Source organism: Engystomops pustulosus, unplaced genomic scaffold (genome assembly GCF_040894005.1).
Source record: "Engystomops pustulosus unplaced genomic scaffold, aEngPut4.maternal MAT_SCAFFOLD_176, whole genome shotgun sequence".
NCBI classification, from domain to species: Eukaryota; Metazoa; Chordata; class Amphibia; order Anura; family Leptodactylidae; genus Engystomops; species Engystomops pustulosus.
In genome coordinates this window covers 17,768-41,568 of record NW_027285056.1, presented here as the reverse complement: position 1 = coordinate 41,568, position 23,801 = coordinate 17,768, and the positions used below count along the sequence as shown (strand labels likewise).

The 23,801-nt window shown below is 63.5% G+C and overlaps 1 protein-coding gene across 1 annotated transcript; it reads left to right on the top strand.

The window, feature by feature from the left end:
• The first annotated feature begins 19,982 nt into the window (after positions 1-19,982).
• On the top strand, positions 19,983-23,049 carry LOC140108733 (transcription factor SOX-15-like). Its single transcript, XM_072131925.1, has 2 exons — positions 19,983-20,390; positions 22,604-23,049. Exons 1-2 carry the CDS (start codon positions 20,020-20,022, stop codon positions 22,779-22,781), a joined length of 549 nt encoding a protein of 182 aa, XP_071988026.1. The 5' UTR covers positions 19,983-20,019; the 3' UTR covers positions 22,782-23,049.
• The last annotated feature ends 752 nt before the right edge of the window (positions 23,050-23,801 follow it).

The following is a 23,801-nucleotide window of genomic DNA, read 5'->3' as shown; positions in this document are numbered from 1 at the left end:
CCTCACACCGACCTCACGTCCCTCTCCTCACACCGACCTCACGTCCCTCTCCTCACACGACCTCGCATCCCTCTCCTCGCATCGGCCTCGCGTCCTTCTCCTCGCAACGGCCTCGCGCCCCTCCCCGTTTCCTCACACCGGCCTCGCGCCCCTCTCCTCACACCGGCCACGCGCTCCTCTCCGAACACCGGCCACGCGCTCCTCTCCGAACACCGGCCTCGCACCCCTCTCGTCACACCGGCCTCGCGTCCCTTTCCTCACACCGCCTCGCGTCCTTCTCCCTCTCCTCACACTGGCCTCGCGTCCCTCTCGCTGAACCGGCCTCGTGACCCTCTCTCTGCATCGGCCTTGCGTCCCTCTCCTCACACCGGCCCTGCATCCCTCTCCTTGCACCGGCCTTGCGTCCCTCTCCTTACATCGGCCTTGCGTCCCTCTCCTCACACCAGCCTCGCGTTTCTCTCCTCACACCAGCCTCGCGTCCCTCTCCTCACACCGGCCTCGCGTCCCTCTCCTCACACCGGCCTCGCGTCCCTCTCCTCACACCGGCCTCGCGTCCCTCTCCTCACACCGGCCCCGCGTCCTTCTCCTCACACCGGCCTCGCGTCCTTCTCCTCACACCGGCCTCGCGTCACTCTCCTCACACCGACCTCAAGTCCCTCTCCTCACACCAGCCTTGCGTCCCTCTCCTTACACCAGCCTCTTGTCTCTCTACTCACACTGGCCTTGCGTCCCTCTCCTAGTATCGTCCTCGAGTCCCTCTCCTCACACCGGCCTTTCGTCCCTCTCCTCACACCGACCTCACGTCCCTCTCCTCACACCTACCTCACGTCCCTCTCCTCACACCTACCTCGTGTCCCTCTCCGCGCAACGGCCTCGCGCACCACTCCTCACACCGGCCTCGCGTCCCTCTCCTCGCACCGGCCTAGCGTCCCTCTCCTCGCACCGGCCTAGCGTCCCTCTCCTCGCATCGGCCTAGCGTCCCTCTCCTCGCACCGGCCTCGCGCCCCTCTCCTCACACCGGCCTCACGTCCCTCTCCTCACACCGACCTCACGTCCCTCTTCTCACACCGACCTCACGTCCCTCTTCTCACACCGACCTCACGTCCCTCTCCTCACACCAACCTCACGTCCCTCTCCTCACAACGACCTCACGTTCCTCTCCTCACAACGACCTCACGTCCATCTCCTCACACCGTCCCTCTCCTCGCACCGGCTTCGCGTCCCTCTCCTCACACCGGCCTCGCGCCCCTCTCCTCGCGTCCCTCTCCTCACACCAGCCTCTCATCTCTCTACACGCACTGGCCTTGTGTCCCTCTCCTCATATCGTCCTCGAGTCCCTCTCCTCGCTTCCCTGTCCTCACACCGGCCTCGCGTCCCTCTCCTCACACCCGCCTCGCTTCCCTCTCCTCACACCCGCCTCGCTTCCCTCTCCTCACACTGGCCTCGCGTCCCTCTCCTCACACCGGCCTCGCGTCCCACTCCTCACACCGGCCTCGCGTCCCTCTCCTCACACCGGCCTCGCTTCCCTCTCCACACCGGCCCCACGTCCCTCTCCTCACAACCGCCTCGCGTCCCTCTCCTCACACCGGCCTTGCGTCCCTCTCCACGCACCGGCCTGGCGTCCCTCTCCTCGCACTGGCCTGGCGTCCCTGTCCTCACACCGGCCTCGCGTCCCTCCCCGTTTCCTCGCAACGGCCTCGCGTCCCTCTCCTCACACCAGCATCACTTCCCTCTCCACGCTCCGGCCTCACGTCCGTCTCCTCACACTGGCCTTGCGTCCCACTCCTCACACTGACCTCTCGTTCCTCTCCTCGCAACGGCCTCGCGTCCCTTTCCTCACACCGGCCTCGCGTCCCTCTCCTCACACCGTCCTTGAGCCCCTCTCGTCATGCCGGCCACACGTCCCTCTCCCCGCTCTGGCATCGCGCTCTCTCGTCGCACCGGTCTCGCGTCCCTCTCCTCACACCGGTCTCGCGTCCCTCTCTCCGCACCGGCCTTGCGTCCCTCTCCTCGCGTCCCTCTCCTCACACCAGCCTCTCATCTCTCTACACGCACTGGCCTTGTGTCCCTCTCCTCATATCGTCCTCGAGTCCCTCTCCTCGCTTCCCTGTCCTCACACCGGCCTCGCGTCCCTCTCCTCACACCCGCCTCGCTTCCCTCTCCTCACACCCGCCTCGCTTCCCTCTCCTCACACTGGCCTCGCGTCCCTCTCCTCACACCGGCCTCGCGTCCCACTCCTCACACCGGCCTCGCGTCCCTCTCCTCACACCGGCCTCGCTTCCCTCTCCACACACCGGCCCCAAGTTCCTTCTCCTCACAACCGCCTCGCGTGCCTCTCCTCACACCGGCCTTGCGTCCCTCTCCACGCACCGGCCTGGCGTCCCTCTCCTCGCACCGGCCTGGCGTCCCTGTCCTCACACCGGCCTCGCGTCCCTCCCCGTTTCCTCGCAACGGCCTCGCGTCCCTCTCCTCACACCAGCATCACTTCCCTCTCCACGCTCCGGCCTCACGTCCGTCTCCTCACACTGGCCTTGCGTCCCACTCCTCACACTGACCTCTCGTTCCTCTCCTCGCAACGGCCTCGCGTCCCTTTCCTCACACCGGCCTCGCGTCCCTCTCCTCACACCGTCCTTGAGCCCCTCTCGTCATGCCGGCCACACGTCCCTCTCCCCGCTCTGGCATCGCGCTCTCTCGTCGCACCGGTCTCGCGTCCCTCTCCTCACACCGGTCTCGCGTCCCTCTCTCCGCACCGGCCTTGCGTCCCTCTCTGGGCACCAGCCTCGTGTCCCTCTCCACGCACCGGCCTCACGTCACTCTCCTCACACCGACCTCACGTCCCTCTCCTCACGCCGGCCACACGTCCCTCTCCTCACGCAGGCCACACGTCCCTCTCCCCGCACCGGCATTGCCCTCTCGTCGTACCGGTCTCGTGTCCCTCTCCTCACACCGGTCTCGCGTCCCTCTCTCCGCACCGGCCTCGCTTCGTTCTCCTTGCAACGGCCTCGCGTCCCTCTCCTCGCACCGGCCTCGGGTCCCTCCCTGGGCACCAGCCTCGTGTCCCTCTCCCTGCACCGGCCTCGCGTCCCTCTCCACGCACCGGCCTCACGGCCCTCTCCTCACGTCCCTCTCCTCACGCCGGCCACACGTCCCTCTCCCCGCACCGGCATTGCCCTCTCGTCGCACCGGTCTCGTGTCCCTCTCCTCACACCGGTCTCGCGTCCCTCTCTCCGCAGCGGCCTCGCTTCGCTCTCCTTGCAACGGCCTCGCGTCCCTCTCCTCGCACCGGCCTCGGGTCCCTCTCTGGGCACCAGCCTCGTGTCCCTCTCCCTGCACCGTTCTCGCGTCCCTCTCCTCACACCGGCTCTGCGTTCCTCTCCTCGTACCGGCCTCGTGTCCCTCTCCACGCACCGGCCTGGCGTCCCCGCACCGGCATCGCGCCCTCTCGTCGCACCGGTCTCGTGTCCCTCTCCTCACACCGGTCTCGCGTCCCTCTCTCCGCACCGGCCTCGCGTCCCTCTCCTCGCACCGGCCTCGGGTCCCTCTCTGGGCACCAGCCTCGCGTCCCTCTCCCTGCACCGTTCTCACGTCCCTCTCCTCACACCGGCTCTGCGTTCCTCTCCTCGCACCGGCCTCGCGTCCCTCTCCACGCACCGGCCTGGCGTCCCTCTCCTCGCACCGGCCTGGCGTCCCTCTCCTCGCACCAGCCTGGCGTCCCTCTCCTCGCAACGGCCTCACCTCCCTCTCCTCGCAACGGCCTTGCGTCCCTCTTCACGCAACGGCCTGGCATCCCTCTCCTCCCACCAGCCTGCCGTCCCTCTACCCTCATCAGCCTCGGGTCCCTCTCCTCTCAACGGCCTCACGTGCCTCTCCTCACACCGGCCTCGCATCCCTCTCCTCACACCGGCCTCGCGTCCCTCTTCACGCAACGGCCTGGCATCCCTCTCCTCCCACCAGCCTGCCGTCCCTCTACCCTCATCAGCCTCGGGTCCCTCTCCTCACGCCGGCCACACGTCCCTCTCCTCGCACCGGCATTGCCCTCTCGTCGCACCGGTCTCGTGTCCCTCTCCTCGCACCGGTCTCGCATCCCTCTCTCTGCACCGGTCTCGTGTCCCTCTCCTCACACCGGTCTCGCGCCCTTCTCTCCGCACTGGCCTCGGGTCTCTCTCTGGGCACCAGCCTCGTGTCCCTCTCCCTGCACCGTTCTCACGTCCCGCTCCTCACACCGGCTCTGCCTTCCTCTCCTCGCACCGGCCTGGCGTCCCTCTCCACGCACCGGCCTGGCGTCCCTCTCCTCGCACCAGCCTGGCGTCCCTCTCCTCGCACCAGCCTGGCGTCCCTCTCCTCGCAACGGCCTCACCTCCCTCTCCTCGTAACGGCCTCGCGTCCCTCTTCACGCAACGGCCTGGCATCCCTCTCCTCCCACCAGCCTGCCGTCCCTCTACCCTCATCAGCCTCGGGTCCCTCTCCTCTCAACGGCCTCACGTGCCTCTCCTCACACCGGCCTCGCATCCCTCTCCTCACACCGGCCTCGCGTCCCTCTCCTCACACCGGCCTCGCGTCCCTCTCCTCGCACCGGCCTCGCGTCCCTCTCCTCGCACCGGCCTCGCGTCCCTCTCCTCGCACCGGCCTCGCGTCCCTCTCCTCGGACCGGCCTCGCGTCCCTCTCCTCCCACCGGCCTCGCGTCCCTCTCCTCACACCGGCCTCGCGTCCCTCTCCTCACGCCGGCCACGCGTCCCTCTACCCGCACCGGCCACGCGTCCCTCTCCTAACACTCGCCTCGCTTCCCTCTCCTCACACCGGCATCGCGTCCCTCTCCTCACGCCGGCCTCGCGTCCCTCTCCTCACACCAGCCTTACGTCCCTCTCCTCACGCTGGTCACGCGTCCATCTCCTCGTACCGGCCTCGCGTCCCTCTCCTTGCACCCGCCTCGCTTCCCTCTCCTCACACCCGCCTCGCTTCCCTCTCCTCACACCGGCCTCACGTCCCTCTCCTCACACAGGCCACGCGCCCCACTCCTCACAGCTGCCTTGTGCCCCTCTCCTTGCACTGGCCACGCGTCCCTCTCACCGCATCAGCCTCTCGTCCCTCTCCCCACACCGGCCATGCCTCCCTCTCCTCACACTGGCCTTGCGTCCCTCTCCTCACACCAGCCTCGCATCCCTCTCCCCGCATCAGCCTCTCGCCCTCTCCCCACACCAGCCATGCCTCCCTCTCCTCACACTGGCCTTGCGTCCCTCTCCTCACACCAGCCTAGCATCCCTCTCCACGCACCGGCCTGGCGTCCCCGCACCGGCATCGCGCCCTCTCGTCGCACCGGTCTCGTGTCCCTCTCCTCACACCGGTCTCGCGTCCCTCTCTCCGCACCGGCCTCGCGTCCCTCTCCTCGCACCGGCCTCGGGTCCCTCTCTGGGCACCAGCCTCGCGTCCCTCTCCCTGCACCGTTCTCACGTCCCTCTCCTCACACCGGCTCTGCGTTCCTCTCCTCGCACCGGCCTCGCGTCCCTCTCCACGCACCGGCCTGGCGTCCCTCTCCTCGCACCGGCCTGGCGTCCCTCTCCTCGCACCAGCCTGGCGTCCCTCTCCTCGCAACGGCCTCACCTCCCTCTCCTCGCAACGGCCTTGCGTCCCTCTTCACGCAACGGCCTGGCATCCCTCTCCTCCCACCAGCCTGCCGTCCCTCTACCCTCATCAGCCTCGGGTCCCTCTCCTCTCAACGGCCTCACGTGCCTCTCCTCACACCGGCCTCGCATCCCTCTCCTCACACCGGCCTCGCGTCCCTCTTCACGCAACGGCCTGGCATCCCTCTCCTCCCACCAGCCTGCCGTCCCTCTACCCACATCAGCCTCGGGTCCCTCTCCTCACGCCGGCCACACGTCCCTCTCCTCGCACCGGCATTGCCCTCTCGTCGCACCGGTCTCGTGTCCCTCTCCTCGCACCGGTCTCGCATCCCTCTCTCTGCACCGGTCTCGTGTCCCTCTCCTCACACCGGTCTCGCGCCCTTCTCTCCGCACTGGCCTCGGGTCTCTCTCTGGGCACCAGCCTCGTGTCCCTCTCCCTGCACCGTTCTCACGTCCCGCTCCTCACACCGGCTCTGCCTTCCTCTCCTCGCACCGGCCTGGCGTCCCTCTCCACGCACCGGCCTGGCGTCCCTCTCCACGCACCAGCCTGGCGTCCCTCTCCTCGCACCAGCCTGGCGTCCCTCTCCTCGCAACGGCCTCACCTCCCTCTCCTCGCAACGGCCTCGCGTCCCTCTTCACGCAACGGCCTGGCATCCCTCTCCTCCCACCAGCCTGCCGTCCCTCTACCCTCATCAGCCTCGGGTCCCTCTCCTCTCAACGGCCTCACGTGCCTCTCCTCACACCGGCCTCGCATCCCTCTCCTCACACCGGCCTCGCGTCCCTCTCCTCACACCGGCCTCGCGTCCCTCTCCTCGCACCGGCCTCGCGTCCCTCTCCTCGCACCGGCCTCGCGTCCCTCTCCTCGCACCGGCCTCGCGTCCCTCTCCTCGCACCGGCCTCGCGTCCCTCTCCTCGCACCGGCCTCGCGTCCCTCTCCTCGCACCGGCCTCGCGTCCCTCTCCTCGCACCGGCCTCGCGTCCCTCTCCTCGCACCGGCCTCGCGTCCCTCTCCTCACACCGGCCTCGCGTCCCTCTCCTCACACCGGCCTCGCGTCCCTCTCCTCACGCCGGCCACGCGTCCCTCTACCCGCACCGGCCACGCGTCCCTCTCCTAACACTCGCCTCGCTTCCCTCTCCTCACACCGGCATCGCGTCCCTCTCCTCACGCCGGCCTCGCGTCCCTCTCCTCACACCAGCCTTACGTCCCTCTCCTCACGCTGGTCACGCGTCCATCTCCTCGTACCGGCCTCGCGTCCCTCTCCTTGCACCCGCCTCGCTTCCCTCTCCTCACACCCGCCTCGCTTCCCTCTCCTCACACAGGCCACGCGCCCCACTCCTCACAGCTGCCTTGTGCCCCTCTCCTTGCACTGGCCACGCGTCCCTCTCACCGCATCAGCCTCTCGTCCCTCTCCCCACACCGGCCATGCCTCCCTCTCCTCACACTGGCCTTGCGTCCCTCTCCTCACACCAGCCTCGCATCCCTCTCCCCGCATCAGCCTCTCGCCCTCTCCCCACACCAGCCATGCCTCCCTCTCCTCACACTGGCCTTGCGTCCCTCTCCTCACACCAGCCTCGCATCCCTCTCCCCGCATCAGCCTCTCGCCCTCTCCCCACACCAGCCATGCCTCCCTCTCCTCACACTGGCCTTGCGTCCCTCTCCTCACACCAGCCTAGCATCCCTCTCCTCACACCGGCCTCACATCCCACTCCTCACACCGCCCTCGCTCCCGTCTCCTCACATCGGCCTTGCGTCCTTCTCCTCCCACTGGTCTCGCGCCCCTCCTCACACCGGCCTCGCGCCCCTCCTTACACCGGCCTTGCATCCCTCTCCTCGCACCGGCCTCGCGTCCTTCTCCGTGAAACGGCCTTGCGTCCCTCTCCCCGCACCGGCCTCGCGTCCATCTCCTCACACCAGCCTCGCACCCCACTCCTCACACCGGCCTCACGTCCCTCTCCTCACACAGGCCACGCGCCCCACTCCTCACAGCTGCCTTGTGCCCCTCTCCTTGCACTGGCCACGCGTCCCTCTCACCGCATCAGCCTCTCGTCCCTCTCCCCACACCGGCCATGCCTCCCTCTCCTCACACTGGCCTTGCGTCCCTCTCCTCACACCAGCCTCGCATCCCTCTCCCCGCATCAGCCTCTCGCCCTCTCCCCACACCAGCCATGCCTCCCTCTCCTCACACTGGCCTTGCGTCCCTCTCCTCACACCAGCCTAGCATCCCTCTTCCCGCATCGGCCTCGCGTCCCTCTCCCCGCATCGGCCTCGCGTCCCTCTCCCCGCATCGGCCTCGCGTCCCTCTCCCCGCATCGGCCTCGCGTCCCTCTCCCCGCATCGGCCTCGCGTCCCTCTCCCCGCATCGGCCTCGCGTCCCTCTCCTCACACCGGCCTCACATCCCACTCCTCACACCGCCCTCGCTCCCGTCTCCTCACATCGGCCTTGCGTCCTTCTCCTCCCACTGGTCTAGCGCCCCTCCTCACACCGGCCTCGCGCCCCTCCTTACACCGGCCTTGCATCCCTCTCCTCGCACCGGCCTCGCGTCCTTCTCCGTGAAACGGCCTTGCGTCCCTCTCCCCGCACCGGCCTCGCGTCCATCTCCTCACACCAGCCTCGCACCCCACTCCTCACACCGGCCTCGCGTCTTTCTACTCACACCGGCATCGCGCCCCTACTCACACCGGCCTCGCGCCCCTCCTCACACCGGCCTAGCGCCCCTCTCTTCACACCCGCCTTGCGTCCCTCTCCTCACAACGGCCTCGCGTTCCTCTCTTCAAGCCGGCCACGCGTCCCTCTACCCGCACTGGCCTTGCATCCCTCTCCTCACACTGGCCTCACCTCCCTCTCCTCGCACCGGCCTTGCGTCCCTCTCCTCGCCCCGGCCTCTCGTCACTCTCCTCGCACCGGCCTCGTGTCCCTCTCCCTCTCCTCACACTGACTTCACGTCCCTCTCCCTCTCCTCACGCCGGCTACGCGTCCCTCTACCCGCACCGGCCTCGCTTCCCTCTCCTTGCACCGGCCTCGCGTCCCTCTCCTCGCACCGGCCTCGCGCCCTTCTTCACATCGGCCACGCGCCCCACTCCTCACAGCTGCCTTGTGCCCCTCTCCTTGCACTGGCCACGCGTCCCTCTCACCGCATCAGCCTCTCGTCCCTCTCCCCACACCGGCCATGCCTCCCTCTCCTCACACTGGCCTTGCGTCCCTCTCCTCACACCAGCCTCGCATCCCTCTCCCCGCATCGGCCTCGCATCCCTCTCCCCGCATCGGCCTCGCGTCCCTCTCCCCGCATCGGCCTCGCGTCCCTCTCCCCGCATCGGCCTCGCGTCCCTCTCCCCGCATCGGCCTCGCGTCCCTCTCCCCGCATCGCCTCGCGTCCCTCTCCCCGCATCGCCTCGCGTCCCTCTCCCCGCATCGGCCTCGCGTCCCTCTCCTCGCACCGGCCTCACATCCCACTCCTCACACCGCCCTCGCTCCCGTCTCCTCACATCGGCCTTGCGTCCTTCTCCTCCCACTGGTCTCGCGCCCCTCCTCACACCGGCCTCGCGCCCCTCCTTACACCGGCCTTGCATCCCTCTCCTCGCACCGGCCTCGCGTCCTTCTCCGTGAAACGGCCTTGCGTCCCTCTCCCCGCACCGGCCTCGCGTCCCTCTCCTCACACCAGCCTCGCACCCCACTCCTCACACCGGCCTCGCGTCTTTCTACTCACACCGGCATCGCGCCCCTACTCACACCGGCCTAGCGCCCCTCTCTTCACACCCGCCTTGCGTCCCTCTCCCCGCATCAGCCTCTCGCCCTCTCCCCACACCAGCCATGCCTCCCTCTCCTCACACTGGCCTTGCGTCCCTCTCCTCACACCAGCCTAGCATCCCTCTTCCCGCATCGGCCTCGCGTCCCTCTCCCCGCATCGGCCTCGCGTCCCTCTCCCCGCATCGGCCTCGCGTCCCTCTCCCCGCATCGGCCTCGCGTCCCTCTCCTCGCACCGGCCTCACATCCCTCACATCCCACTCCTCACACCGCCCTCGCTCCCGTCTCCTCACATCGGCCTTGCGTCCTTCTCCTCCCACTGGTCTCGCGCCCCTCCTCACACCGGCTTCGCGCCCCTCCTTACACCGGCCTTGCATCCCTCTCCTCGCACCGGCCTCGCGTCCTTCTCCGTGAAACGGCCTTGCGTCCCTCTCCCTGCACCGGCCTCGCGTCCCTCTCCTCACACCAGCCTCGCACCCCACTCCTCACACCGGCCTCGCGTCTTTCTACTCACACCGGCATCGCGCCCCTACTCACACCGGCCTAGCGCCCCTCTCTTCACACCCGCCTTGCGTCCCTCTCCCCGCATCAGCCTCTCGCCCTCTCCCCACACCAGCCATGCCTCCCTCTCCTCACACTGGCCTTGCGTCCCTCTCCTCACACCAGCCTAGCATCCCTCTTCCCGCATCGGCCTCGCGTCCCTCTCCCCGCATCGGCCTCGCGTCCCTCTCCCCGCATCGGCCTCGCGTCCCTCTCCCCGCATCGGCCTCGCGTCCCTCTCCTCGCACCGGCCTCACATCCCACTCCTCACACCGCCCTCGCTCCCGTCTCCTCACATCGGCCTTGCGTCCTTCTCCTCCCACTGGTCTCGCGCCCCTCCTCACACCGGCCTTGCATCCCTCTCCTCGCACCGGCCTCGCGTCCTTCTCCGTGAAACGGCCTTGCGTCCCTCTCCCCGCACCGGCCTCGCGTCGATCTCCTCACACCAGCCTCGCACCCCACTCCTCACACCGGCCTCGCGTCTTTCTACTCACACCGGCATCACGCCCCTACTCACACCGGCCTAGCGCCCCTCTCTTCACACCCGCCTTGCGTCCCTCTCCCCGCATCAGCCTCTCGCCCTCTCCCCACACCAGCCATGCCTCCCTCTCCTCACACTGGCCTTGCGTCCCTCTCCTCACACCAGCCTAGCATCCCTCTTCCCGCATCGGCCTCGCGTCCCTCTCCCCGCATCGGCCTCGCGTCCCTCTCCCCGCATCGGCCTCGCGTCCCTCTCCTCACACCGGCCTCACATCCCACTCCTCACACCGCCCTCGCTCCCGTCTCCTCACATCGGCCTTGCGTCCTTCTCCTCCCACTGGTCTCGCGCCCCTCCTCACACCGGCCTCGTGCCCCTCCTTACACCGGCCTTGCATCCCTCTCCTCGCACCGGCCTCGCGTCCTTCTCCGTGAAACGGCCTTGCGTCCCTCTCCCCGCACCGGCCTCGCGTCCATCTCCTCACACCAGCCTCGCACCCCACTCCTCACACCGGCCTCGCGTCTTTCTACTCACACCGGCATCGCGCCCCTACTCACACCGGCCTCGCGCCCCTCCTCACACCGGCCTAGCGCCCCTCTCTTCACACCCGCCTTGCGTCCCTCTCCTCACAACGGCCTCGCGTTCCTCTCTTCAAGCCGGCCACGCGTCCCTCTACCCGCACTGGCCTTGCATCCCTCTCCTCACACTGGCCTCACCTCCCTCTCCTCGCACCGGCCTTGCGTCCCTCTCCTCGCCCCGGCCTCTCGTCACTCTCCTCGCACCGGCCTCGTGTCCCTCTCCCTCTCCTCACACTGACTTCACGTCCCTCTCCCTCTCCTCACGCCGGCTACGCGTCCCTCTACCCGCACCGGCCTCGCTTCCCTCTCCTTGCACCGGCACCGCGTCCCTCTCCTCGCACCGGCCTCGCGCCCTTCTTCACATCGGCCACGCGCCCCACTCCTCACAGCTGCCTTGTGCCCCTCTCCTTGCACTGGCCACGCGTCCCTCTCACCGCATCAGCCTCTCGTCCCTCTCCCCACACCGGCCATGCCTCCCTCTCCTCACACTGGCCTTGCGTCCCTCTCCTCACACCAGCCTCGCATCCCTCTCCCCGCATCGGCCTCGCGTCCCTCTCCCCGCATCGGCCTCGCGTCCCTCTCCCCGCATCGGCCTCGCGTCCCTCTCCCCGCATCGCCTCGCGTCCCTCTCCCCGCATCGGCCTCGCGTCCCTCTCCTCACACCGGCCTCACATCCCACTCCTCACACCGCCCTCGCTCCCGTCTCCTCACATCGGCCTTGCGTCCTTCTCCTCCCACTGGTCTCGCGCCCCTCCTCACACCGGCCTCGCGCCCCTCCTTACACCGGCCTTGCATCCCTCTCCTCGCACCGGCCTCGCGTCCTTCTCCGTGAAACGGCCTTGCGTCCCTCTCCCTGCACCGGCCTCGCGTCCCTCTCCTCACACCAGCCTAGCACCCCACTCCTCACACCGGCCTCGCGTCCCTCTCCCCGCATCGGCCTCGCGTCCCTCTCCCCGCATCGGCCTCGCGTCCCTCTCCCCGCATCGCCTCGCGTCCCTCTCCCCGCATCGGCCTCGCGTCCCTCTCCTCACACCGGCCTCACATCCCACTCCTCACACCGCCCTCGCTCCCGTCTCCTCACATCGGCCTTGCGTCCTTCTCCTCCCACTGGTCTCGCGCCCCTCCTCACACCGGCCTCGCGCCCCTCCTTACACCGGCCTTGCATCCCTCTCCTCGCACCGGCCTCGCGTCCTTCTCCGTGAAACGGCCTTGCGTCCCTCTCCCTGCACCGGCCTCGCGTCCCTCTCCTCACACCAGCCTAGCACCCCACTCCTCACACCGGCCTCGCGTCTTTCTACTCACACCGGCATCGCGCCCCTACTCACACCGGCCTAGCGCCCCTCTCTTCACACCCGCCTTGCGTCCCTCTCCTCACAACGGCCTCGCGTTCCTCTCTTCAAGCCGGCCACGCGTCCCTCTACCCGCACTGGCCTTGCATCCCTCTCCTCACACTGGCCTCACCTCCCTCTCCTCGCACCGGCCTTGCGTCCCTCTCCTCTCCCCGGCCTCTCGTCACTCTCCTCGCACCAGCCTCGTATCCCTCTCCCTCTCCTCACACTGACTTCACGTCCCTCTCCCTCTCCTCACGCCGGCTACGCGTCCCTCTACCCGCACCGGCCTCGCTTCCCTCTCCTTGCACCGGCCTCGCGTCCCTCTCCTCGCACTGGCCTCGCGCCCTTCTTCACATCGGCCACGCGCCCCACTCCTTACATCGGCCTCGCGTCCTTCTCCTCACACTGGCCTCGTGTCTCTCTCCTTGCACCGGCCTCGCGTCCCACTCCTCGCACTGGCCTCGTGTCCCTCTCCTCGCGTCCCTCTTCCCGCGCCGGCCTCGCGTCCCTCTTCCAGCGCCGGTCTCGCTCCCCTCTCCCAGCGCCGGCCTTGCGCCCTTCTCCCCGCGCCAGCCTCGCGTCCCTTTTCTCGCACCGCCATCAGGGGCGGAACTTTAGGGGGTCCATAGGTTGCGGTCGCACCAAGGCCCAAGAGGTTTAGAGGGCCCTTATGATGTCACTTCCCCATATGAGAAGACTATTACTCTAAACCCTACATTATAGTCGGGGCCCTGGCACAGACTTTGCACTGGGGCCCATCAGCTTCTAGTTACGCCACTGACTGCCATTACTCCTTTCCTCGCGTCCCTCTCCTAGTCCCTGACCTTGTGTCCCTCGCGTCCCTCTCCTTGCGCCCCTCTCCTCGTGTCCCTCTCCTCGTGCCCCTCTCCTTTCGCATCCCTTTTGTTGTATCCATCTCCTCTTACTCCTCTCCTCATACCGCCATTACTTCTCTCCTCACACCGCCATTATTCCTCAGATCGCCATTACTCCTCTCCTCAGACCGCCATTACTCCTCTCTCACACAGCCATTACTCCTCTCTCACACCGCCTTTACTCCTCTTCTCACACCGCCATTACTCCTCTCCTCACACCGCCATTACTCCTCTCCTCACACCGCCATTACTCCTCTCTCACATCGCCATTACTCCTCTCTCACACCGCCATTACTCCTCTCTCACATCGCCATTACTCCTCTCTCACACCGCTATTACTCCTCTCTCACACCGCCATTACTCCTCTTCTCACATTGCCATTACTCCTCTCCACACACACCGCCATTACTCATCTCCTCACACCGCCATTACTCCTCTCCTCACACCACCATTACTCCTCACCTCACACCGCCATTACTCCTCTCCTCACACCGCCATTACTCCTCTCTTCACACCGCCATTACGCCTCTCTCACACTGCCCTTACTCCTCTCCTCACACCGCCATTACTCCTCTCCCTCTACATGGGAAGTAGTACTGTAAACTATCCATATATACAGGAGAAGTAGTACTGTTCACTGCCCATATATACAGGAGAAGTAGTACTGTGCACTGCCCATATACACAGGAGAAGTAGTACTGTGCACTGCCCATATACACAGGAGAAGTAGTACTGTGCACTGTATATATACAGGAGTAGTACTGTGCACTGTATATATACAGGCGAAGTAGTACTGTGCACTGTTTATATACAGGCGAAGTAGTACTGTGCACTGTATATATACAGGAGAAGTAGTACTGTGCACTGTATATATACAGGAGAGGTAGTACTGTGCACTGTATATATATACAGGAGAAGTAGTACTGTGCACTGTATATATACAGGAGAAGTAGTACTGTGCACTGTATATATACAGGAGAAGTAGTACTGTGCACTGTATATATACAGGAGAAGTAGTACTGTGCACTGTATATATACAGGAGAAGTAGTACTGTGCACTATATATACAGGAGAAGTAGTACTGTGCACGGTATATACAGGAGAAGTAGTACTGTGCACTGTATATATACAGGAGAAGTAGTTCTGTGCACGGTATATACAGGAGAAGTAGTACTGTGCACTGTATATATACAGGAGAAGTAGTAATGTGCACTGTATATATATACAGGAGAAGTAGTACTGTGCACGGTATATATACAGGAGAAGTAGTACTGTGCACTGTATATATACAGGAGAAGTAGTACTGTGCACTGTATATATACAGGAGAAGTAGTACTGTGCACGGTATATACAGGAGAAGTAGTACTGTGCACTGTATATATACAGGAGAAGTAGTACTGTGCACTGCGCATACATAGTTATCACCTGTAGTCTCTCACCTGTACATCACTCTATACATTAAAGATCTGCACAGTAAAGGGGCAGGTGGGGGGAGGGGAGGGGCACAGGACAGTCACTGCCTCAGGAGCCCCCCATCCCCCAACCATCAGCAATACAAAAGGAGGGAGGGGGCTGCACACAGGGGTCTCCATCCAAGTGCATATGAGCTCTGTGCATATGTATAGAGGCCGAGGCTTGTGCCCCCCACATGATGCTGCCTGCTGATGTACCCAAGCCTCTCATGTGTGATTCTGCCTGCTGTATCTAATCCCATCATATGGGATACTGACTGCTGTATCTAATCCTATTGTGTGATACAGTGTAGCTGTGTATCTAATCCTAAACTTATCATGTGTGATCATGTGTCAGCTCTTTGCCCCTTCCCGCTGTAATTAATTCCTCCTGTAAATGTTGGGGGCTTTACATCATAATCTATTCAGGTGGCTCAATCCTTTGCACCAATCTTACACCTCAGACCGGCCCCGGCGCCCCTCTCCTCGCACCGGCCTGGCGTCCCTCTCCTCGCACCGGCCTGGCGTCCCTCTCCTCGCACCGGCCTGGCGTCCCTCTCCTCGCACCGGCCTGGCGTCCCTCTCCTCGCACCGGCCTGGCGTCCCTCTCCACGCACCGGCCTGGCGCCCCTCTCCTCGCACCGGCCTGGCGTCCCTCTCCTCGCACCGGCCTGGCGTCCCTCTCCTCGCACCGGCCTGGCGCCCCTCTCCTCGCACCGGCCTGGCGTCCCTCTCCTCGCACCGGCCTCGCGTCCCTCTCCTCACACACCACCATTACTCCTCTCCTCACACCCTCATTACTCCTCTCCTCACACACCGCCATTACTCCTCTCCTCACACCGCCATTACTCCTCTCCTCACACACCGCCATTACTCCTCTCCTCTCACCCTGTTACTCCTCTCCTCACACCACCATTACTCCTCACCTCACACCGCCATTACTCCTCTCCTCACACACCACCATTACTCCTCTCCTCACACACCGCCATTACTCCTCTCCTCACACACCGCCATTACTCCTCTCCTCACATACCACCATTACTCCTCTCCTCACACACCACCATTACTCCTCTCCTCACACACCGCCATTACTCCTCTCCTCACACACCGCCATTACTCCTCTCCTCACACACCGCCATTACTCCTCTCCTCACACCGCCATTACTCCTCTCCTCACACACCGCCATTACTCCTCTCCTCACACACCGCCATTACTCCTCTCCTCACACACCGCCATTACTCCTCTCCTCACACCGCCATTACTCCTCTCCTCACACACCGCCATTACTCCTCTCCTCACACCCTGTTACTCCTCTCCTCACACACCGCCATTACTCCTCTCCTCACACCCTGTTACTCCTCTCCTCACACACCGCCATTACTCCTCTCCTCACACACCGCCATTACTCCTCTCCTCACACCCTCATTACTCCTCTCCTCACACACCGCCATTACTCCTCTCCTCACACCGCCATTACTCCTCTCCTCACACACCGCCATTACTCCTCTCCTCACACCGCCATTACTCCTCTCCTCACACCGCCATTACTCCTCTCCTCACACACCGCCATTACTCCTCTCCTCACACATCGCCATTACTCCTCTCCTCACACACCGCCATTACTCCTCTCCTCACATCGCCATTACTCCTCTCCTCACACCGCCATTACTCCTCTCCTCACACCCTCATTACTCCTCTCCTCACACACCGCCATTACTCCTCTCCTCACACACCGCCATTACTCCTCTCCTCACATACCGCCATTACTCCTCTCCTCACACCGCCATTACTCCTCTCCTCACACCGCCATTACTCCTCTCCTCACACACCACCATTACTCCTCTCCTCACACACCGCCATTACTCCTCTCCTCACACATCACCATTACTCCTCTCCTCACACACCGCCATTACTCCTCACCTCACACCGCCATTACTCCTCTCCTCACACACCGCCATTACTCCTCTCCTCACACCGCCATTACTCCTCTCCTCACACACCGCCATTACTCCTCTCTTCACACACCGCCATTACTCCTCTCCTCACATCGCCATTACTCCTCTCCTCACACCGCCATTACTCCTCTCCTCACACCCTCATTACTCCTCTCCTCACACCGCCATTACTCCTCTCCTCACACACCGCCATTACTCCTCTCCTCACATACCGCCATTACTCCTCTCCTCACACCGCCATTACTCCTCTCCTCACACCGCCATTACTCCTCTCCTCACACACCACCATTACTCCTCTCCTCACACACCGCCATTACTCCTCTCCTCACACCGCCATTACTCCTCTCCTCACACACCGCCATTACTCCTCTCCTCACACACCGCCATTACTCCTCTCCTCACACCCTCATTACTCCTCTCCTCACACACCGCCATTACTCCTCTCCTCACACCCTCATTACTCCTCTCCTCACACACCGCCATTACTCCTCTCCTCACACTGCCATTACTCCTCTCCTCACACACCGCCATTACTCCTCTCCTCACACACCGCCATTACTCCTCTCCTCACACACCGCCATTACTTCTCTCCTCACACACCGCCATTACTCCTCTCCTCACACACCGCCATTACTCCTCTCCTCACACACCGCCATTACTCCTCTCCTCACACCGCCATTACTTCTCTCCTCACACACCGCCATTACTCCTCTCCTCACACACCGCCATTACTCCTCTCCTCACACCCTCATTACTCCTCTCCTCACACCGCCATTACTCCTCTCCTCACACTGCCATTACTCCTCTCCTCACACACCGCCATTACTCCTCTCCTCACACCGCCATTACTCCTCTCCTCACACCCTGTTACTCCTCTCCTCACACCGCCATTACTCCTCTCCTCACACACCGCCATTACTCCTCTCCTCACACACCGCCATTACTCCTCTCCTCACACCGCCATTACTTCTCTCCTCACACACCGCCATTACTCCTCTCCTCACACACCGCCATTACTCCTCTCCTCACACACCGCCATTACTCCTCTCCTCACACCGCCATTACTCCTCTCCTCACACACCGCCATTACTCCTCTCCTCACACCGCCATTACTCCTCTCCTCACACACCGCCATTACTCCTCTCCTCACACACCGCATTACTCCTCTCCTCACACCGCCATTACTCCTCTCCTCACACACCACCATTACTCCTCTCCTCACACCGCCATTACTCCTCTCCTCACACCCTCATTACTCCTCTCCTCACACACCGCCATTACTCCTCTCCTCACACCCTCATTACTCCTCTCCTCACACACCACCATTACTCCTCTCCTCACACCGCCATTACTCCTCTCCTCACACCGCCATTACTCCTCTCCTCACACACCGCCATTACTCCTCTCCTCACACCGCCATTACTCCTCTCCTCACACACCGCCATTACTCCTCTCCTCACACACCGCCATTACTCCTCTCCTCACACCCTCATTACTCCTCTCCTCACACACCGCCATTACTCCTCTCCTCACACCCTCATTACTCCTCTCCTCACACACCGCCATTACTCCTCTCCTCACACTGCCATTACTCCTCTCCTCACACACCGCCATTACTCCTCTCCTCACACACCGCCATTACTCCTCTCCTCACACACCGCCATTACTTCTCTCCTCACACACCGCCATTACTCCTCTCCTCACACACCGCCATTACTCCTCTCCTCACACACCGCCATTACTCCTCTCCTCACACCGCCATTACTTCTCTCCTCACACACCGCCATTACTCCTCTCCTCACACACCGCCATTACTCCTCTCCTCACACACCGCCATTACTCCTCTCCTCACACCGCCATTACTCCTCTCCTCACACACCGCCATTACTCCTCTCCTCACACCGCCATTACTCCTCTCCTCACACACCGCCATTACTCCTCTCCTCACACACCGCATTACTCCTCTCCTCACACCGCCATTACTCCTCTCCTCACACACCACCATTACTCCTCTCCTCACACCGCCATTACTCCTCTCCTCACACCCTCATTACTCCTCTCCTCACACACCGCCATTACTCCTCTCCTCACACCCTCATTACTCCTCTCCTCACACACCGCCATTACTCCTCTCCTCACACCGCCATTACTCCTCTCCTCACACCGCCATTACTCCTCTCCTCACACACCGCCATTACTCCTCTCCTCACACCGCCATTACTCCTCTCCTCACACACCGCATTACTCCTCTCCTCACACCGCCATTACTCCTCTCCTCACACACCGCCATTACTCCTCTTTTCAGACCGCCATTACTCCTCTCCTCACACACCGCCATTACTCCTCTCCTCACACCGCCATTACTCCTCTCCTCACACCGCCATTACTCCTCTCCTCACACCGCCATTACTCCTCTCCTCACACACCACCATTACTCCTCTCCTCACACCGCCATTACTCCTCTCCTCACACCGCCATTACTCCTCTCCTCACACACCACCATTACTCCTCTCCTCACACACCGCCATTACTCCTCTCCTCACACACCGCCATTACTCCTCTCCTCACACCGCCATTACTCCTCTCCTCACACCGCCATTACTCCTCTCCTCACACCGCCATTACTCCTCTCCTCACATCGCCATTACTCCTCTCCTCACACACCGCCATTACTCCTCTCCTCACACACCGCCATTACTCCTCTCCTCACACCGCCATTACTCCTCTCCTCACACCCTGTTACTCCTCTCCTCACACCGCCATTACTCCTCTCCTCACACACCGCCATTACTCCTCTCCTCACACCGCCATTACTCCTCTCCTCACACCGCCATTACTCCTCTCCTCACACCGCCATTACTCCTCTCCTCACATCGCCATTACTCCTCTCCTCACACACCGCCATTACTCCTCTCCTCACACACCGCCATTACTCCTCTCCTCACATCGCCATTACTCCTCTCCTCACACACCGCCATTACTCCTCTCCTCACACACCGCCATTACTCCTCTCCTCACACCGCCATTACTCCTCTCCTCACACCCTGTTACTCCTCTCCTCACACCGCCATTACTCCTCTCCTCACACACCGCCATTACTCCTCTCCTCACACACCGCCATTACTCCTCTCCTCACACACCGCATTACTCCTCTCCTCACACCCTTCTACCCCCCATTACTCCTCTTCCTCCATGTATAGGTGATGTAGAGGCCAGGAGGGCGATGGACCCAGTACAGCATCTCCATGGCAACAGAGTATATGCCGCTATCAGCCAATCACAGGGCAGCTCAGAGGACGAGCCCGGCAGCAGGTGTAAGGCGGAGGCTGATTGGTCGCTATGGCCATGGCACAGCCGTTGCTATGGGTGGGCGCGGGGGGCGGGCAGTGATGTGGGGCGGGGCTGGGGGGCTATATAACCCCCCGCGCCGCCGCTCCTCCCCGCACACATGGCGGCGGCTCCGGTGAAGCGGCCTATGAACGCCTTCATGGTGTGGTCCAGCGAGGAGCGGCGGCGCGTGTCCGCCCAGCACCCGACCATGCACAACTCGGAGATCAGCCGCCGCCTGGGCGAGGTGTGGCGGGCGCTGGACGAGGAGCAGCGGAGGCCGTACCGGGAGCAGGCCAAGCGGCTGCGGGAGCGACACGCCCGGGAGCACCCGGGATACAAGTACGCGCCCCGCAAGAGGAGGCGCCACAAGGGGGCGGAGGAGGCCCGGGCACCGGCCCAGGAGGGAACAGCGGCGGCACCGGCACCGGGGGAGGAGGCGGGAGCGCCCCAGCAGCAGCAGCAGCACGGACACAGCCCCGCGGCCTACAGGTGAGAGCGCCCCCATCTATAGTGCGGCCACCCCCGGTATAGCACCAGCGCCCCCTATATACTGCGGCCACCCCCGGTATAGCACCAGCCCCGCGCCCTACAGGTGAGGCTACAGCGCCCCCATCTATAGTGCGGCCACCCCCAGTATAGCACCAGCCCCGCGCCCTACAGGTGAGACTACAGCGCCCCCATCTATAGTGCGGCCACCCCCGGTATAGCACCAGCCCCGCGGCCTACAGGTGAGACTACAGCGCCCCCATCTATAGTGCGGCCACCCCCGGTATAGCACCAGCCCCGCGGCTACAGGTGAGACTACAGCGCCCCCATCTATAGTGCGGCCACCCCCGGTATAGCACCAGCCCCGCGGCTACAGGTGAGACTACAGCGCCCCCATCTATAGTGCGGCCACCCCCGGTATAGCACCAGCCCCACGGCTACAGGTGAGACTACAGCGCCCCCATCTATAGTGCGGCCACCCCCGGTATAGCACCAGCCCCGCGGCCTACAGGTGAGACTACAGCGCCCCCATCTATAGTGCGGCCACCCCCGGTATAGCACCAGCCCCGAGGCCTACAGGTGAGACTACAGCGCCCCCATCTATAGTGCGGCCACCCCCGGTATAGCACCAGCCCCGAGGCCTACAGGTGAGACTACAGCGCCCCCATCTATAGTGCGGCCACCCCCGGTATAGCACCAGCCCCGCGGCTACAGGTGAGACTACAGCGCCCCCATCTATAGTGCGGCCACCCCCGGTATAGCACCAGCCCCGCGGCTACAGGTGAGACTACAGCGCCCCCATCTATAGTGCGGCCACCCCCGGTATAGCACCAGCCCCGCGGCTACAGGTGAGACTACAGCGCCCCCATCTATAGTGCGGCCACCCCCGGTATAGCACCAGCCCCGCGGCTACAGGTAAGACTACAGCGCCCCCATCTATAGTGCGGCCACCCCCGGTATAGCACCAGCGCCCCCATCTATAGTGCGGCCACCCCCGGTATAGCACCAGCCCCGAGGCCTACAGGTGAGACTACAGCGCCCCCATCTATAGTGCGGCCACCCCCGGTATAGCACCAGCCCCGCGGCTACAGGTGAGACTACAGCGCCCCCATCTATAGTGCGGCCACCCCCGGTATAGCACCAGCCCCGCGGCTACAGGTAAGACTACAGCGCCCCCATCTATAGTGCGGCCACCCCCGGTATAGCACCAGCCCCGCGGCCTACAGGTGAGACTACAGCGCCTCCATCTATAGTGCGGCCACCCCCGGTATAGCACCAGCCCCCCCTGTATACTGTGGCCACCCCCGGTATAGCACCAGCCCCGCGCCCTACAGGTAAGACTACAGCGCCCCCATCTATAGTGCGGCCACCCCCGGTATAGCACCAGCCCCGCGGCTACAGGTGAGACTACAGCGCCCCCATCTATAGTGCGGCCACCCCCGGTATAGCACCAGCGCCCCCATCTATAGTGCGGCCACCCCCGGTATAGCACCAGCCCCACGGCTACAGGTGAGAGCGCCCCCATCTATAGTGCGGCCACCCCCGGTATAGCGCCAGCCCTCCTGTGTACTGCGGCCACCCCCGGTATATAGCGCCAGCGCCCCCTGTGTACTGCGGCCACCCCCGGTATACCACCTACAGAGGAGACGGTGCCCCCATCTATAGCGTGGCCACGTGAGGCAGTGCCCCCCCTGTGTAACATGCCCACCCCAATCTGTACAGGTGATGGTGCCCCCTGCTGGTGTTGCTGATCGGACCCCACCATATAACAAATTATTAGACTACTCCCTGTAATTGGGACCCCAATATAGCAAACTACATATCTGCACCCCATCGTTCACATAACTGGTGCCCTATACCCCCTCTCCCGGGAACACCGTGCAGATCATTCCCACCGGTGCATAGACTTCACCCGCTACCTGCCCCGGGCTGAGAACAGCCCCAGATACTGGTGGTGCATGTCTCCCCGTGGCTCCTCTGACGGGCGGCACGAGGGTCTGTGTGTGCGGGGGGGGGGGTTGGTTGCGCGTGGCTTCTCCGGGGGGGGGGTGTGGTGGCGCGTGGCTTCTCCGGGGGGGGGGGATGTGTTGGCCCGTGGCTTTCCCAGCTCTGTGTATAGTGTTATAGTGTATCCCCAGGACCCCCCAGCTTGTTCTCCCCTGTGTGCCCCCCTATGTCTGCCCGGTATGTAACGAGTCGTTGTCTTCTCCCCCCAGTTACTTCTCTTCGTACGCTGGAGCCCCCCACATGGAGGCGCCGTTCCCTGCGGTCAGTGACGTTTCGGCGCTCTATGGACTTGGACTTTATGACTTTGGAGAGAGACGTGGGGTCCAGCCGCCGGTACACTACCAGACAGTAGAGGTGGATGGTGGGGGGTCACTGATCAGCCTCTGACCCCGGGGAATGGGGAGACCCCCACCCACTACGACCACCACTGTGGCCACCCACTGGAGAGGGGCTGCTGGAAGACCCTCCGACTACTACTACTAGACCCTTCTACCCTGTAGAGGACACTGTGACGGCAGCTGCGACTCTGGGGGGGCCCCTCTGCGCTGACACTGGGGGCCCCTCTGGAGAGGTTTACACTGTAGATTATTTTACACTTTGTTCTTTTTATGGAGTTTTGTATTTTTGTAGATTATTAAATAAGATTTCTTAGAAATTGTTCTCTTAGGTGATTGGCTCATACTAGAGGGCGGTGGGGGCTTCTCTGATTGTGGAGGGGGGGCTGCATACACCTGGTTGGCAGTACATGGTGACTCACAGAAGATGCCTGTAGTCTTCTGCCCCCCTATATCGCTTTGTGTTCGTGGTGAGGGGCTTCCATCAGTTCTCCTGGCTCGGAGCTCTAGAGCAGGGGGCTCCTTGGAGGGGCTTAAGTGCAGCAGTGATCGACAGGGCCTGTAGCGCAGGGGCAGTTGCAGCAGTGGTCGGCAGGGGGCTCCCGGCCTGTAGTGCAGGGGCAGTACTAGTAGTGACCAGCAGGGGGCTCCCGGCCTGTAGCGCAGGGGCAGTACTAGTAGTGATCAGCAGGGGGCTCCCGGCCTGTAGTGCAGGGGCAGTACTAGTAGTGATCAGCAGGGGGCTCCCGGCCTGTAGTGCAGGGGCAGTACTAGTAGTGATCAGCAGGGGGCTCCCGGGCCTGTAGTGCAGGGGCAGTACTAGTAGTGACCAGCAGGGGGCTCCCGGCCTGTAGTGCAGGGGCAGTACTAGTAGTGATCAGCAGGGGGCTCCCGGCCTGTAGTACAGGGGCAGTACTAGTAGTGATCAGCAGGGGCTCCCGGCCTGTAGTGCAGGGGCAGCAGTGATCAGCAGGGGGCTCCCGGCCTGTAGTGCAGGGGCAGTACTAGTAGTGATGTGCAGGGGGCTCCCGGCCTGTAGTGCAGGGGCAGTACTAGTAGTGACCAGCAGGGG